Below are 17,950 nucleotides of genomic sequence, written 5' to 3' on the forward strand. Positions count from 1 at the left end.
TTGGTAACATGTCTTGGGCTGACATTCGGGTGCGCGGTTTTTGGAGGTCGAACAGGGTCCTGGCCGCTCGCTACTTTGTCAATGTTCCTGAGAGTAGTCGGTCCTGTGTCGCATTGGGTTTGCGGTTGCAGCCACTTGTCTCGATTTCAAGTTGAGGAGCGAGTGCCGACTGCCTCCTGGGTAAGTCCCTCTTGTTTTTGTCTTTAGGTAAGTAGCTCCAGAGAGCCATAGGGGCTTCCCCAAGAAAACCAGCGTTGAATGTAGTGAAATGCCATTTTCTGGATGAGACCTGGAGGCTCCCCGGCAACCCTCCCTCCCGGTCGGCGGTTTTTCACGGATTTTTGACATCCAGCCTCAGAACTGGGGTGTGGATAGCCGGTGTGGTGATCTCCAGCTGCACAGACAGCGGCGCTGTGACGTGGTGACGTCATGCTCGTGTGCTCATTTTTATTTGGGGAGTTCTCTCCACTAGTTTGGCTTTCAGTAGCAATTTCTTAATCAGAATAGGGGGTTTGTTTTGGGGCGCTTACCTTCCTGGGTGCTTGACCTGGTTGATGGTAGATAGAGAATGTTTGCAGGCGATGAGTCACAATAACGTGGCTGAAGTATGTTGACCAGACCACACACTAGAAGTTGAAGGGACGACGGCGTTTCGGTCCGAAACGTCGGACCGAAACGTTTTTCCGTTCTCAAGTCACAATCGACTTGAGAATGGTCCAGGACGGACCGAAACGTCGTCGTCCCTTCAACTTCTAGTGTGTGGTCTGGTCAATATAGAATGTTTCCAACCACATGGGGGTTTCTATAGGCAATTGCTCCTCGTGCCTTTATGAGGGGGGCCAGGTTCTGGCTCCTGGTCTCCTGGTAGGCCTTAGAACTCCGTTCGTTTGACTGATGCCAGGGTCTAATACATTCACATCAGCCCGGATAGCTCCAAGGAGCCTCCGGGTCTCACCCAGAAATCATTACATTCAACGCTGTTTTTTTTACAACTTTTGGAAGGTTTATTACAAGACAGCCCTCCATTTCATCCTTCAGAGAGTGTTTGAAGGATGTGCTTCAGTTTTGATGAAATGTTATAGCATCAGTTGTGCCGCCTGTTGAATGGGGAATAAATATGTTCCACCTTGAAGCCTGCGACATTTGTGGTCATTGTGTCTCTGTTTTAGTCAAAACTTTCAGGGACTCAATTTATCAGCTGGTCTGCCATTTTATGGGTCAGATTTACCAGTATACTGTACTTAGGTTTTGTGTTCACGTTGATGTTGTTGATGTTAGTTCAAAACCTGAACAAACCAGCAACAGTAGTTGCTGTTTTCAATTTACACTAAGTTTGCTCCTCCATGTCCTTTCCCAGGCTTGACCAGCGTTGTTCCGCGGGCCCGAAGACCTCCCCCTTTTCGACTGGTTCTAAAACATCTGAGGGTTTCGGAGTCTGGGGATGGTGATACTTTCGGTGTGTTTGGGCCTTCTCTGGGAACTGCTGCTTCCAGCCAAGTGTCCACTGTCTTATATTTCTCAGGGATTTTATAAATGTCTGTGGGGGATGGGGAGATGTTTTTCTGTCTTTTATGTGTGGCATGAATCTTGGCTCTGCTCTATGCCCACCATTCCTGGGATTTCTGGGGACACGGAGGTCACTAAGTTCAGTAACTTTGACCCTGATTAATGACTTTTAATGATGACTTTTCACTCTTCTTGAGATTCCTTGAGGTTATCTTGAGATGATTTCGGGGCTTTAGTGTCCCCGCGGCCCGGTCCTCGACCAGGCCTCCACCCCCAGGAAGCAGCCCGTGACAGCTGACTAACACCCAGGTACCTATTTTACTGCTAGGTAACAGGGGCATAGAAAGAAACTCTGCCCATTGTTTCTCGCCGGCGCCCGGGATCGACCCCGGGACCACAGGATCACAAATCCAGCGTGCTGTCCGCTCAGCCGACCGGTTCCCTTAATGATTAATGGTTGCTTTTTTCTAAATATATATTCACTTAAAGTTGAAGAGTGTGTTGTGGAGTGGAGTTGAGGAGTGTGTCTCCTCCTTTTCTGGCGAAGAATGAGACTGCTGCTTTCCGAAGGGGTTCCTGGGTTGATGATGTTGGGGTTCGGGTTGATGATGAGGTTCCTGTTGGTCAGGCCGGGGGTGCATCATGCTTTGTGTCCGGTTGAGGTTCTTCGCCATTATTTGCGTGCCACGGCTTCTGTGTCCAGGGACGCGCTTTGGGTTGAGCCGGTTTCCCTTCTTCCCTGTTTGCGGGTGCAGGTCTCCCAGGTTGTCCACAGAGTTATTAAGGCTAGCCAGCCTGCAGTCTATCCCCGTTCCCATGACGTTCGTAAGTTCGCTGCTGTTCCTGCCGTCTTCTTTTTTTTTTTTTTTGAGATATATACAAGAGTTGTTACATTCTTGTACAGCCACTAGTACGCGTAGCGTTTCGGGCAAGTCCTTAATCCTATGGTCCCTGGAATACGATCCCCTGCCGCGAAGAATCGTTTTTTCATCCAAGTACACATTTTACTGTTGCGTTAAACAGAGGCTACAGTTAAGGAATTGCGCCCAGTAAATCCTCCCCGGCCAGGATACGAACCCATGACATAGCGCTCGCGGAACGCCAGGCGAGTGTCTTACCACTACACCACGGAGACTATTGTTGTCTTCGGCAACATGTCCTGGGCTGAGATTCGGGCACGGGGCTTTTGGCGGTCGAACAGGGTCCTGGCTGCTCGTTACCTAGTGAACGTCCCTGGGCCTCGTCAGGCCTGTGTCGCTTTGGGTCGGCGGCTGCAGCCAGTTGTCTCGACTTCGAGTTGAGGAGTGAGCAGCAACCGCCTCCCGGGTAAGTCCCTATGTATTCCTCTGTGGGTAGTTAGCTTCGGGGAGCCGAAGGAGCTCCCCCCAGAAAACCAGCGTTGAATGTAATGAAACGCCATTTTCTGGGTGAAACCTGGAGGCTCCCCGGCATCCCTCCCTCCCTCCAGTCGGTGGTTTTTCGCGTGTTTTGACATCCAGTCTCAGAACTGACGGGTGGATAGCCGGCGTGGTGGATTTGGGGTTCCCCTTCCCCCTCCCGGGAGGGAGGGGGGGGGGAAACTGCGCAGACAGCGGAGCGTGGAACAGGCACACACTCTCGACCATAGAACTATGGTACCTGATGTTGTCGAGAGAGGGGAACGCTTTTATTGTCAAACTTTGCTTTCGTTGGTGAGCCTGATCTAGATGGACTGACGGTTCTTAAAGTGACGATTGCAGGGTGTATATCCACGATGCACCCCTAGGGGGGTGCATCTTGACGTTTTGTTAGGTGTCTTATCATCTAATTGTGTCTCCATGGTGGGTATGGGGGCTTATTTATGGAAACAATTCATTCCTGTTTCTATGCCAATATATTCAACTTCTCAGACTCATTCAACTTCTCAGACTCGTGGGATGGGTGATCAGGTCCCTCAAGTCGGACTGTGATGGAAAGTCGGGCTCTGTACCCTGCTACATTGGGCCCAGACCAAACTTCATTTCTGACTCTCTCAACTGACTCTCACTGCTTCCTTCCCACCTCTGTGGCAGGGGTTGAGCCCCAAGTCCCCAGTGGTGACGACCTAATCACCTGGAATGACTCCATATCTCGTAACAACTGGGCCTTTTACTCTCTTATTGGTGGTGCTCGGTGTCATCACCTACGCACTTGCATGATTCCCTCTCAATCTAATACATTCCAAGCTTTGTTTGGTCCTATGTGGACTAAGTATTTTGATCTCAGTCATGTTGATCCTACACGTCCTGATGAATTATTCATCCATAAACACCTAGTTGATTTGTTGGATACCTTTGTCACTTTTAACACCACCCGTACTGCTATACGTGTCGCTGCAGCTCCCTTCTCAGGAAGTGGCTGACCGCTTGGCTTTATTGTTCTGTATTTGAGAGATCGCTGTTTGGATCTCCAAAAATGCTCGGTTAAATGCCACCATTGGCACAGTTATTCTCTCACACTATGTTGCGACTGGTGACAGGGAACTGAATGACTACCAAGAGGATATTAAATATATCCTTGAGGTCCAAGGCCATTCTATCCTTCAGATTGATACGTTCACTTGACTTCATCGTGGTCATTGTTGTGAACCTCTTCATGTAGTGAAGATCACTTTTAATAGTAGGTCCCTTTCTCTTACTTTTAATAGTTCACTTTTAATAGTAGGCCAGATGCTCCTTTATCTTGAGGTTGTCTTGAGATGATTTCGGGGCTTTTAGTGTCCCCGCGGCCCGGTCCTCGACCAGGCCTCCACCCCCAGGAAGCAGCCCGTGACAGCTGACTAACACCCAGATACCTATTTTACTGCTAGGTAACAGGGGCCTAGGATGAACGAAACTCTGCCTATTGTTTCTCGCCGGCGCCTGGGATCGAACCCAGGACCACAGGATCACAAGTCCAGCGTGCTGTCCGCTCGGCCGACCGGCTCCCTCACATGTGTGGAGACTCGTGTCATTCTAAAACAGAATGCTCTTCTTCTCATCTCACTGCATCAATTGCGGTAACGTCCACCCTACCTTTTCCCACTCATATGTGCACTACAAATTTTAAGGAAGCCATCCTCAATTTGAAACATCGCGATCTTTTCCCGAGGCAAGACGCCAGGTTCGCCGTCTTCTCTCTTTCTCTAGCATGTCTTATGCTCGTGTGTTGCATTCCACTTCTCGCCCTTTCCTACTTTCCCAGTTTTTGCAACCTTTTCCGGGCATTGTACCCCGACACCTCCAACACCACCACCACCACCTGCTCCTTTGCATTCTAGGCCAGAGGATCTTCCTCTTGGTTCTCTGTCTGGTGTTACCTTCCGTCCCGGTCTTCCCTGTCTCCTGTCCCCTTTCCCTTCTCACCCTAGTCTTTTTTTTCTCAGCCCTCCCCTCTGGCTTTTGGCCCTCTACAATGCCTGTCTGTCCAGGCCGTTGTCTATCCTTCTCCTGGCAATCTTCATGTTGACCACTCCCGTTCTCCTGCTCCTGTTTAGACTGTAGAGGCTGTGGCCCAATACGTTGCTGCTGGTACGTATGTATGTGTCTGTCAGAAATGTAAACCTGGCTCCTCTTCTTCTTCCTTCTCAGTGGGTAAGAAGACATTGCTATATTCCTCACTTCCCGCCTCCGAATCTAGTCTGCATCCCCTCCATTTCAGTGGTGGAGTCACCTGTCCCAGCTACGGAGGTTTCCTTGGTCCTTGATTCTCTCTCAGATGCTGCCCTTGATCCAGTGCACTTCTCTTTTTTCTGTCTTTCCTTCCCCCCAATTCCCTTGACTGCCCCTTCTCCGATGCCTCCTCTCGCTACAGACGTTGGTCCGTCCTCTTGCATCCTTGACTCCCTTGTCTTTACTAGATTAACCTATGCCCCCGTAACTTGTCCTGCATTGGACAGATTCCTGTTCGGATCTCCAAAAATGGTCGGTTAAATGCCAGCATTGGCATAGTTATTCTCCCAAACCAAGTTGTGTCTAGTGATAGGGAACTGAAAGACTGCCACAAGGATATTAAGTATATCCTTAAGGCCAAGCCAAAAAGGTAACCAGCCCTGTAACCCCGATTTCACTGATCTTGTTCTTACTTAGACATGTTCTTACTTACTTACTTACTTACTTACTGTTCTTACTTCTTACTTACTTAGACGTGTTCTTCTTTGCCTTTTTTTCTCCCTCGTTATTTCTGTTTCTGTTTTATCCCCTTTTTGACAAATGTCTATTCTTCAATGGAATATTCATAGTTTTTCTGCCAACTTTAATGAACTCTAACTTCTGATAACGCAGTTTTCACTGCTTTGTGTATGTCTCTAGGAACCGATGCTTGGCGCTCATCCTGGTCCAACCAGTTCTCGCAAATTCGTAAAGTCAATATTGACTTATTAACTACGTACATAGGTGATATACTAAACATAATAGATACCATTAAAAAGATTCATAGAAAACACCGACCTTACCTAACCTTGTTAGTATCTTAAGATAAGCATCTTATTGCTTCGTAATTACAATTATTACTTAACCTATACCTATTATAGGTTAGGTAATAATTGTAATTACGAAGCAATAAGATGCTTATCTTAACATACTAAGTAGGTTAGGTAAGGTCGGTGTTTTCTATGAAGCTTTTTAAGGGTATCTGTTATGTTAAGTATGTCACCTATGCACATATTTAATAAGTCAATATTGACTTATTAAATTTGCGAGAACGGGTTGTATTGTGGCGGATGAGGTGTCGGTCGTGGCCAAACTGGGCTCACACTTCTCGATTGTCAGCTCCGGTTCTTATCTTCCTCCTTTCCTTACTCGTAAGCCCCTTCATGAATGTTTCCTCTTAGATTTTCGCACATATCTTCAGCTTAACTATAACGATCCTTTCTCTCTGAAGTCCAGTGTGCCCTGACTCTCTGAGGATCTATGGTAACAGGCTCAGATGATATTCATTATGAGATGTTTCGCAATCTCCCTCCAAGCACGTTTCAGTATTTACTTAATACTGTACAGCATTTATAACCGTATCTGGGAGTCGTCGTCAGTCCCTGCGGACAGGCCTGAGGTGGTTTTTCTTCATATTTGGAAACCTGGTTCTCTAGGGTCATCCCCTAAGGACTTTCGCCCCATTCCTCTAACGAGTTGCGTCTGCAAACTCTTTGAGCATATGGTCAGTGTCCGTCTGATGTGGTTTTGGAATGCTATTACCAAACTCTCCTTTTCTCAATTTGGCTTTTGCAAGTGTCACAGCACGAATGATGTCTGAGTGAACTTGGAGGTCTATATTCATACTGCCTTTGCTGCGAAGACCTACGTTTTTCAGGTCCTCTGAGTTGAATGCTCCGAGGCCCTTAACTTACTTCAGGTCTTGTCCTGTACTTCCTGGGGAACTAATAGGCGCACACTTCTCTCTTCTGCTGCCTAAACTTGACTATAGCTGTCCTGCTTACTCGTCTGCCTCTCCCTCAACTCTTCGTCGTCTTGATACCCAACGTGCATTGTCTCTCATACTGTCGTGCATATCCTTGTTGAATGTCCTGACTTCTGGGATGTGCGTGCGTCTTGCTTCCCAACTGTCCCCTCGTGGTCACCTGTCCCTCAATAGAATTCTTGGTGAATCAGATACCTTTGATATCGTTCGTCTTATGCGCTTTTGTTCTAGTATTGGCTTCCTTAGGGATATTTAGCACCTTTTGATTATCCCACATATTTGATGGTGCTACATAGTCTCTCCAGCTTCGAACCTTCTTTGTGATAATTACTTGCTGACGATACTACGTTCATGTATTCAGACCCCAAACCACACACACTAAATAATATTGTTAATGTGACCAGACCACACACTAGAAGGTGAAGGGACGACGACGTTTCGGTCCGTCCTGGACCATTCTCAAGTCGATGAGGTCCGTCCTGGACCATTCTCAAGTGAATCGACTTGAGAATGGTCCAGGACGGACCGAAACGTCATCGTCCCTTCACCTTCTAGTGTGTGGTCTGGTCAAATTACTTTAGCCACGTTATTGTGACTCATCGCCTAAATATTGCTAAGCAGTCTCCGTGGTGTAGTGGTAAGACACTCGCCTGGCGTTCCGCGAGCGCTATGTCATGGGTTCGTATCCTGGCCGGGGAGGATTTAATGGGCGCAATTCCTTAACTGTAGCCTCTGTTTAACGCAACAGAAAAATGTGTACTTGGATGAAAAAACGATTCTTCGCGGCAGGGGATCGTATTCCAGGGACCATAGGATTAAGGACTTGCCCGAAACGCTACGCGTAAATCATCAAACTAAATTCACCCTCAGATAGACAATGTTAACATTACCAATAAAAATAATGGAACATTCCTTGTCCTATAGATAGACAAGACTAAAACTTCAGCACCTACATACAACACAGAGTCTTGGTATACTCTCTAAAATCAGATATTATGTTCCCCACTCTGCTCTCCTTTCATTATACTACTCGCTAATATATCCCTATCTTACGTAAGGTACCTGTGGATGGTGTTCAGTCACTACAAATTACCTCAAGCCCATAACAAATCTGCTATTATAACTGTAACCAACTCGGTTTTCAGAAAACACACAGCCTCTTTGTTTAAGTCCCTAAACATGCTAAACATATACTCACTCTACACATATACCTGATCAACCAGACTGTGATTCATACGTCAGGCTGCGAGCAGCCGCGTCCAACAGCCTGATTGATCAGTCCGGCAACCAGGAGGCCTGGTCGACGACCGGGCCGCGGGGACGCTAAGCCCCGGAAGCACCTCAAGGTAACCTCAAGGTAAGGCAAGGTATCCTCTTGTGCTATTTACATGTTCAAAACCGTGTTCCTAAATGCTAATCCTAATCTAATCTAATCCTAATTTAAATATATATTTATACAATACAATACAATTTTATTTAGGTAAGGTACATACATACAATAAATTTTTACAAGGATTGTTTGACTTATAGGTATAGCTAGTACATACAATGCCTAAAGCCACTGTTACGCAAAGCGTTTCGGGCATTATCTTATCGATATCTTTGATATCTCTTAAATCTATGCAAACACTCCGTACAACACACAGTAAAAAACTCAAAAACTGTCGGTATACTCTTTAAAATCAGATATTATGGAAAGGATGCAGGATGAAAGGATGCATAATCAGAAAGGATGCAGTCTATGGAACTCACTCCCTAATGAATTAACAAATCATCCAACTTATGCTTTATTCAAATTAAAAAAAAAAGTATGTAATTTCATGCTCATAGTGTCCTGCCTTGTGCTTCAAACTCACACTGTATCTTGTACTAAAATATTATTACTCAAGACATTCAACTTCACCAGTGTAATCATGTCCACCAATTTATTAAAAATTTTGCTACAATGTACCTATTAATAATCTTACCTTATACGTTAGAGTAAGGACCTTCCCGAAACGCTATGCGTGTTAGTTAGTACTTAAGACATTCAACTTCACCAGTGTAATCATGTCTACCAATTTATTAAAAATTTTGCTACAACGTACCTATTAATAATCTTACCTTATACGTTCGAGTAAGGACCTTCCCGAAACGCTATGCGTGTTAGTGGCGTTGCAAGAATGTAAGAACGCCAATGTTATGTTCTCTCACAAACCCATTGTATCTTCTTGTATATACAGTAAATAAATAAATACAGTATTAATGAATTCTTACCTTGGATGGATCACAGCGATCAATTAGAACAGTTGAGACACTTGTGTGTAGAATGGTGTCGCTGATAGACAGAGGAATCAGCAAGACAATAACTAAGGAGACTGTTGGAGCTAAGGTGAGCCCAAGCAGTGAGAGCACTTGCAAGACAGAACTGTGAAACAGTTCGAGTGTTGGGTCATCATAAAACAAGGACACCTTTCCTGTGAGGAACCCTGCGAGTGCACCAACAATGCCCTTAGGAGAAAAAGAATGAAAAACATTACAGGTAATGTGTTGCATTAAAAAATACTTCATCATCACAAATCAATGGTAGATATGATAAAACAGTCATGCTGTGTATGGATAGTACTGTACAGAAATTCAGCATCATTCATTGTCCTGGACAGCACTAGTCATCAAATTGACAATGATTGTTACACTTTGCAGTGTATGCAATGTGTCTTCTAGTAAAAAAAAAGATCTAAGGTATTGTTAAAAAATAATTAAAACTAAATGCAAGAAACAAAATTTAACACAAGAAATTAAATGAGTGAAACCGAGGGAAAGAGAGTACCACGAGTGTCTCATAGTGCAGTTGGCTTTGTTTTAAACTCTCAATTTGGTATTTGGGATTCGATTCCTGTAATGAGATAGGCCTAGAATTTGGTCTGGTGATGTGACATGCTCTATGATTGTAGGTAGGAAAACTACGTGACAGGGCAGCATCCAGAAGACTGTGGTTGGAGATGCTTTGAGCATCTGAGACATTTACATTGATGTGAATTATTAGCTTAAGAGGAGTAGTCATTTTACAAGAGTATGATAGAAGAAGGTCAGGATAATATACTGTAGAGGCAGACATTGAGAGGTCAGGAATAGCAAATCTTGAAGGTAGGGCCTGTCTACAGTATGAATCTTACTGAGATCATCTAAAACAAACGTTATTTAACAAATAAAATAAAATTGTTAACTAGGCTTAGCACTTCAGTTAAAAAATTTTCAGTTTCATATAAAGCATTTGATGCTATGACAAACGTCCCTTACAAGCCCTTCCACAGTGATGATGATGGCTGTTTTTGCCAATGTCATTCTGTTTTTTTTTTAGATATTTGAGATATATACAAGAGTCGTTACATTCTTGTACAGCCACTAGTACGCGTAGCGTTTCGGGCAAGTCCTTAATCCTATGGTCCCTGGAATACGATCCCAGCCGCGAAGAATCGTTTTTTCATCCAAGTACACATTTTACTGTTGCGTTAAACAGAGGCTACAGTTAAGGAATTGCGCCCAGTAAATCCTCCCCGGCCAGGATACGAACCCATGACATAGCGCTCGCGGAACGCCAGGCGAGTGTCTTACCACTACACCACGGAGACTGTGTTATTTAAGTCTGACCTTTGAGGCATTCCATGCCAAATCATCACAGTTCCAAACCCGATTACCTCAGATTTGCATGAAATTTAGGAGACGGTTAGAGCATATGAAGTAACATACAAGAGTTTAGGCATCAGTGATAAATGATATTAATACATCAGGGTTGCCAATATGATAAAAATACAAAATTTTTGTGGGGAGCTCCTACGGCTCCTCGGAGCTATTCAGGCTGAATAGGATCTTGTTATCTTGAGGTTATCTTGAGATGATTTCGGGGCTTTAGTGTCCCCGCGGCCCGGTCCTCGACCAGGCCTCCACCCCCAGGAAGCAGCCCGTGACAGCTGACCAACTCCCATGTACCTATTTACTGCTAGGTAACAGGGGCATTTAGGGTGAAAGAAACTTTGCCCATTTGTTTCTGCCTCGTGCAGGAATCGAACCCGCGCCACAGAATTACGAGTCCTGCGCGCTATCCACCAGGCTACGAGGCCCCTGGCCTTAGGATATCCCTAACTTTGGCATCAGTCGATGTGGGTGGAGTTCTAGGCCTACCGGGGACCACGAGACAGAACCTGGCCCCCTCAGAGAGGCACGAGGAGCAATGGTCTATAGAAATGCACATGTGATTTTGGAGTATTCTACATCAGCCATCGACCGGGACAGGCACCCAGATAGGTAAGTGCCACAAAACAAACCCATGTTCTGGTTAAAAACAATGAAAATAAACAAATGAGTGGACAGAACTCCCCAATTGAAAACAAGCAAACAAGCATGACGTCACACGAACCACGCCTCATGTCTGCGCAGCTCTCCTCTTCCCGGGAGGGAGAAGGGGGAGCCCCAGACCCCCATGTCGGCGATCCACCCTGCAGTTCCTCGGCTAATGGGATTCGGCTTGGTGGTTGTGGCTCCAGCTCCAGATTCTCTTTATGTTATACCTAGGTTCAGTACTTCTCTTGGGTGGTATGCGAACTGGGAGTAATATTCACAGGTACTCGTGCTGCATGTGCGTAGGGTCACCTTCCCTGAGTGCCCTGTAAGTACCGCCCTTGGGGCTTGGGGTCACCTTCCCTGAGTGCCCTGTAAGTACCGCCCTTGGGGCTTGGGGTCACCTTCCCTGAGTGCCCTGTAAGTACCGCCCTTGGGGCTTGGGGTCACCTTCCCTGAGTGCCCTGTAAGTACCGCCCTTGGGGCTTGGGGTCACCTTCCCTGAGTGCCCTGTAAGTACCGCCCTTGGGGCTTGGGGTCACCTTCCCTGAGTGCCCTGTAAGTACCGCCCTTGGGGCTTGGGGTCACCTTCCCTGAGTGCCCTGTAAGTACCGCCCTAGGGGCTTGGGGTCACCTTCCCTGAGTGCCCTGTAAGTACCGCCCTTGGGGCTTGGGGTCACCTTCCCTGAGTGCCCTGTAAGTACCGCCCTAGGGGCTTGGGGTCACCTTCCCTGAGTGCCCTGTAAGTACCGCCCTTGGGGCTTGGGGTCACCTTCCCTGAGTGCCCTGTAAGTACCGCCCTTGGGGCTTGGGGTCACCTTCCCTGAGTGCCCTGTAAGTACCGCCCTAGGGGCTTGGGGTCACCTTCCCTGAGTGCCCTGTAAGTACCGCCCTTGGGGCTTGGGGTCACCTTCCCTGAGTGCCCTGTAAGTACCGCCCTTGGGGCTTGGGGTCACCTTCCCTGAGTGCCCTGTAAGTACCGCCCTAGGGGCTTGGGGTCACCTTCCCTGAGTGCCCTGTAAGTACCGCCCTTGGGGCTTGGGGTCACCTTCCCTGAGTGCCCTGTAAGTACCGCCCTAGGGGCTTCCCTGGAAACACAAATCGAAACTGTCTCTATTTTCCGCTTGTTATAACTTGTAATAAAGTTGTTACATCTTGGCTTAACGTGTTTATGACGTATTAGAACGTTGTTACAACTTGCTATATTGGTTGTTATAACTGGTTAGGAGGTGTTAAAACTTGTTCGAACGTTGTACCAACGTCGTAGTTTCGGTGTGTGTTTGGCGGGTTGGGGTTACCTTCCACAAGTTACCTTGAGTCTATCTGTTGGTCTTTTGCTGCGTGGCAATTTACCCCGGAGTGTTTTGGTGGGGTTTCCTTTCTAGTTTGCCTAGAAAGTTTTTTTTTATTATTTTTATAAAAGAATACACAATGTACAAAACAGACACCCGCCGAAAGAACAAGTCATGAACATACACAGGACAATATAACAAAGGAAGTAAACACGGATACACTAAACATACCCAACAAAAACTAAGAAAGAAAACACATGACACAAAAAAAAGAGAACCCAGAAACGGGGACAGTATTTACCACAAAAAAACAGAACATGACATAAAAAGCACACAATAGAAATAACATAAAACATAGGCACATCCACACAACCTTAAGTACAGAAAGACAAAAGCAGAACGCACATATACAAGCCCAGCCCAGCAACCCAAACACAGGGTTATCTTGAGGTTATCTTGAGATGATTTCGGGGCTTTAGTGTCCCCGCGGCCCGGTCTTCTACCAGGCCTCCACCCCCAGGAAGCAGCCCGTGACAGCTGACTAACACCCAGGTACCTATTTTACTGCTAGGTAACAGGGGCATAGGGTGAAAGAAACTCTGAAACAACAGGCCTCCGAAACCCCTAAGAGGCAAAATTACAAAACTACATTAAACAAAAAACATGGAAATACAGAACATTGAAAGTCAAACAGAAAGAACTGAGTACATTTCTTTTTTCTTACTTCGTTTCCTCATGCATAATTAAAAAGACATAATACAAAGGCAGAACACAAATCAATACAATACAATACAATACAATTTTATTTAGGTAAGGTACATACATACAATAAATATTTACAAGGATTGTTTGACTTATAGGTATAGCTAGTACATACAATGCCTAAAGCCACTATTACGCAAAGCGTTTCGGCATAATTTCGGGCATAATCAAGAAAGAACAGATAAATAAGACATAAATAGCCCAAGGCAAAGTACATGGCACATAAAAAGAGATATAACAATCAGTAATGGCAAAAAGAACACACATAACACAGGAACAGTAGTACATGAAAGGGGGGGGGGGAGGAGGACAAAACAAACCCGGGCACCCCAACCCCCCACACAGAAAATCACAAAATACAGAAGAGGAGCATACATACACATACAAGCACACAAGTATAGAGCATACAAGCACACAAGTATGTGTGCTTGTATGCTCCAAAGACAGAGGAGCACATAAGCATACATACCATAAAGAACAAAAATGCACAAAACATAAAACCCATACAAGGCAAACAAAAAGGCCCACGCAGGAGTCAGGGAAAACATAAAAACCACACACAAGCACACCCAAACGAAACACACACCCACAGGAGCAACCACAACAGAAACAAAACAACCACACACACACACACACACACACCCCGCCCAACCCCCGCCGAGGAGGCCCATCGGAGGACCGGGGACCTAAAACAAACCGGAACAAGACCCACCCAACCAACCCACAGCCAACATCCACGACCAATCACTCAAAAGCAGCCCCACGAACATACGCACCAGTAAACCAACCACAAAAATCATCCGGAAAAGCACGCTGCAGCCACCACCAGGTGAACCGTAAGCGTCCTCTCAAAAACCCCAAAACCCTATCAACCCCATAACCCTCCCTCCGGCCAACCCACACACAATACACATAGTCAGCGACAAGAAGACAGAGCGTATTACGCACCCGTCGAGAGCCCCGCGGAAAAGACAAAAACGGCAAAAAACCACCCCGACATCCCGGCCCACAAACCACGGCCAACACAGCACGAAACCAATCAAGCAAACCACTCAGCCTCTCACAAAAATAGAAAACATGTAACTGAGTTTCAGGCAAACCACAGTGGACACATGCGTCAGAGGCACGCAAACCCAGCATGCACAACCGGTCATTTGTCGCCAACGACAAATGCAACATGCGAAACAACAACTCCCGCTGCTGCGGTGCCAAAAACCGCGCCCCTAACGCCGCCCACACCTCCCCCCAATCCCAACACGGGAATAAAGTCTCTGCCCGCAGCTGAACACGACAAAATAGAACCCCATAAATCGCCTTCACTGAAAGAGACATATAACCCGGACAACGACAGACAGCCCGAAGAATGTCTACCGCCCAGGAGTAAACAGGAGGGGTACAAAAGGCCACCTCCCGACAAACACCGCAATCCACCAAAAAACTAAACCGGACCGAACAATAAAAATACACAAAGCATTGAGCCCCCCACCCAACGCTAAACCCTGACGCAACGAGACCCAGAACAGCGCCCGAGCCCTGGTAAACACATCAGGAATACCAACCCCACCTTCCTGCACAGCTAACACCAACGTCAAGCGACGAACCGGGTGGTAACGACCACACCACACGTACCTATAAACCTGACGTTCCAACCCCAGAGCCAGCCGGCGATCTAGGGGGAAACACCGAGCCACGAACCAGACACGTGACAGAACTTTACAAGTAACAAGCAACGCCCGCTGATAAATTGTTAACGGGCGCGCAGCCAACAACCCAACCGCAACACCAACACTACGAGAAACCGCACCCCAATTAAATTCCAAAGATCTCTCGTAAGAAGCGAACCAGGTGATCCCCAGAACACGCAGAGAGGACACCACCGGAAACCAAGACCCCTCCCACACAAGGCGAGAGGACCACCCACCGATACCCATAAGACCAGATTTGGCACGATTGACCTGGGCCCCAGTGGCCAACTCAAACCTCTCAACCACGACCTGGACAGCCCGAACAGAACCAGCAGAGGCCACGAACAGGATGGTATCATCCACATAACCGCAGATGGGTAACCGAAGATCAGAAGGCAGCCGGGGGTGACGGATCAACGCACAAGCCTTGACCGCCCGAAAAAAGGCTCCTGAAAGAGCACATAAAGGAGCATGGAAAGCGGACAACCCTGCCTCACCGAACGGCGTACAGGGAGAGGAGCACTCAAGAACCCATTGATGCAAACCCGACTGCAACACTGAGCGTACAACATACGCACCCAACGAACAAACAAAGGCGGAAAACCAAGCCGCTCTAACACACGAAAAACAAAAGCTAACGAAACATGGTCAAAAGCCTTAGACCAATCCAGGCAAAGCATCGCTGCCGACAAGCGAGAGCCCGACACGTACAGAAGCACATCCCGAAATAACGCATTGCACTGCAGTAATGAGCGACCTGGAACACCACAAAACTGTTCCACGGAAACCACAGACGCAACCACACGGCGACACCGACCAGCTAAAATCTTGGACAGGATCTTATAGTCCACATTCAACAAAGTAATGGGTCTCCAGTTCGAGAAGAACCGCAAATCGCCCGGCTTCGGGAGCAGCCGCACAATCCCAACGCACTGAGACACAGGCAGAACGCACCCCCGAAGGCAAGTCCGGACCACCTCCAAAAGAACATCACCCAACACATCCAAAAAGGCAACATAAAACTCGACAGGAAGACCATCCGAGCCCGGCACCTTCCCGGAACGAAACGACCTCACCACATCGAAAAGCTCCCCCAACGAAACATCTTCCTCCAAACCAACACAATCAGCAGCAGACAACCCTGGAGCACAACCACCCAAGAAACCTTCCGCAATCGTGTCGTCCCCTACCACCTCCCTATAGAGCGCAACCAACTCCTGCCGCACATAATGCAACACACCACTGGTGTCCGAAACAACGGACCCATCCGGCCGTTGCAGAGCCGTAAAAAGAACACCGTCCTGCGCAGCCTTCACCTTCCCTAAAAGATAAGGAGAGAGCCGTTTCCCGTCAACACGTTCACTCACACGAGCACGCACACGAACACCCTCGGCCCACTCATTCCTCAAACCACAAATACGCTCCTTACACTCCGCAATCTCCCCAAAACAGTCAATCCCAGCATTGTACCGCACATACAACCGCGAAAGCCTCGCCTGGAACAACCGCAGCAACCCAAACCTTCCAGCAGCCTCACGTTTGGCAGCCACCCGAAAAAACAACCGACATTGCTCCTTACACCACTCCCACCAATCTAAAACAGAAGGAAAATCACACCGCCGGGCGAGAACCCCGACCCACCAAACCCGAAACTGCCCACAAACCCTCGGAGAACGCAACAACCCACAATTCAGCTTCCACCACCCCGCGCCGACCCGCACCTGACTGGGCACACCAACCCGGACCACCACGAGACTATGGTCCGAGAAAGCAACCGGGACAGTGTGGAAAGCAAACACAGAACACCCCCGGCCAGTAACATACACTCGATCAATTCGCGAACGCGCCCCATGCGCAGCAAAAGTAAAGGACAACTCGCCCCCATAGAGCACAGCAGCATCCTTGAAACCGCAAGAACGCACCACCTCCAGCAGCGCATCCGAGACATTCTGCGGGCGGGCGCTACTACAGTCCCGCGCACTCGTCACACAGTTAAAATCACCACCAAAAACCATACTCCGCGTATCATGACGCAGGAAAGGGAGAAGCCCCACCCGAAAAAACTCCTCCCGTTCCCGACGGCGCGCCACCCCCGAGGGGGCGTACACCGTCAGGAACGGAAGAACGACCCCCAAAAACTCAACCCTCACAAACAAAACCCGCCCATCTTCATCCATCTCCGTGTGAAGCACGGAGAAGGAAGCCCTCCTAGAAAACAACATAAGCGTCCCCCCGAAGGACGTCCTCGGCGGGTTGAGCACAACATGAAAATGCGCACTTAAACACTGCAGCACAGACACCTCACGAACATTACGCTCCTGGATCAGAGCCACATCCACACGCTGCTCCTGCAGAACATCAACAGGCCCAACTGGACCCCAAGATCATTTAAACCACGAACATTCAAAGACGCACAGACAACAGATGGGCGCCATCAGGAGAACCTCAGGACACCCCCAACCCAACGCGTCCCCCAGGGGACACAACCGCACCCGCAGCGGGAGCCACATCCACACCACCAGGCTCAACCCCCTGCCGCACCCCGGAAGACGACCGGCCAGGAACCGCCTTCAAAATCACAGGAGACACACCATGCGAAGAGGGCGCCCCAGGCGTCGAGGACACCATCCACAGTTTCTCCACTGCCTCCGCCGCCCCGAGCCCGACACCACGCTCAACGCCCCGCTCATCCCCAGATCCCGCTTCCGAAGGGGGAGGAGGAACCACTGGAGAAGCGGAGGGAGGAGCACCAGCCAAAGCCACACCACCCGAAGCCTCGATCCTCTTCCCAGGGGGGCCCCTGCTGTGCGACCGATTCCTCGGAGCGAGCTTTCGTCGAGGAACAGAAGAGCCCAATGCAACCACAGGAGGCACAGCACAAGCGACAGCAGGCGGCTGCGCCACGGCACCAGCATCAGGAACACCGCAGGGCTGGCCGTCAGGAGACACAGTATCAACACCGCCCTTGGCCTCGGG

The 17,950-nt window shown here is 48.1% G+C and overlaps 1 protein-coding gene across 5 annotated transcripts in view; it reads right to left on the minus strand.

Moving 5' to 3' along the window:
* The window catches only part of LOC123773426 (major facilitator superfamily domain-containing protein 9), a 91,065-nt gene that overhangs the window by 6,679 nt on the left and 66,436 nt on the right, over window positions 1-17,950 (minus strand). For 4 of the 5 annotated variants that reach the window (XM_069317854.1, XM_069317853.1, XM_045767182.2 and 1 more), the window contains one exon: window positions 9,175-9,408. The exons of the other annotated variant lie outside the window; for it this stretch is intronic. In XM_069317854.1, the coding sequence (XP_069173955.1) occupies window positions 9,175-9,408 (234 nt within the window). The remainder of the gene's footprint in view (window positions 1-9,174; window positions 9,409-17,950) is intronic. 5 annotated transcript variants of the gene reach the window in all.

Source organism: Procambarus clarkii, chromosome 89, assembly GCF_040958095.1.
Source record: "Procambarus clarkii isolate CNS0578487 chromosome 89, FALCON_Pclarkii_2.0, whole genome shotgun sequence".
Classification (NCBI taxonomy): domain Eukaryota; kingdom Metazoa; phylum Arthropoda; class Malacostraca; order Decapoda; family Cambaridae; genus Procambarus; species Procambarus clarkii.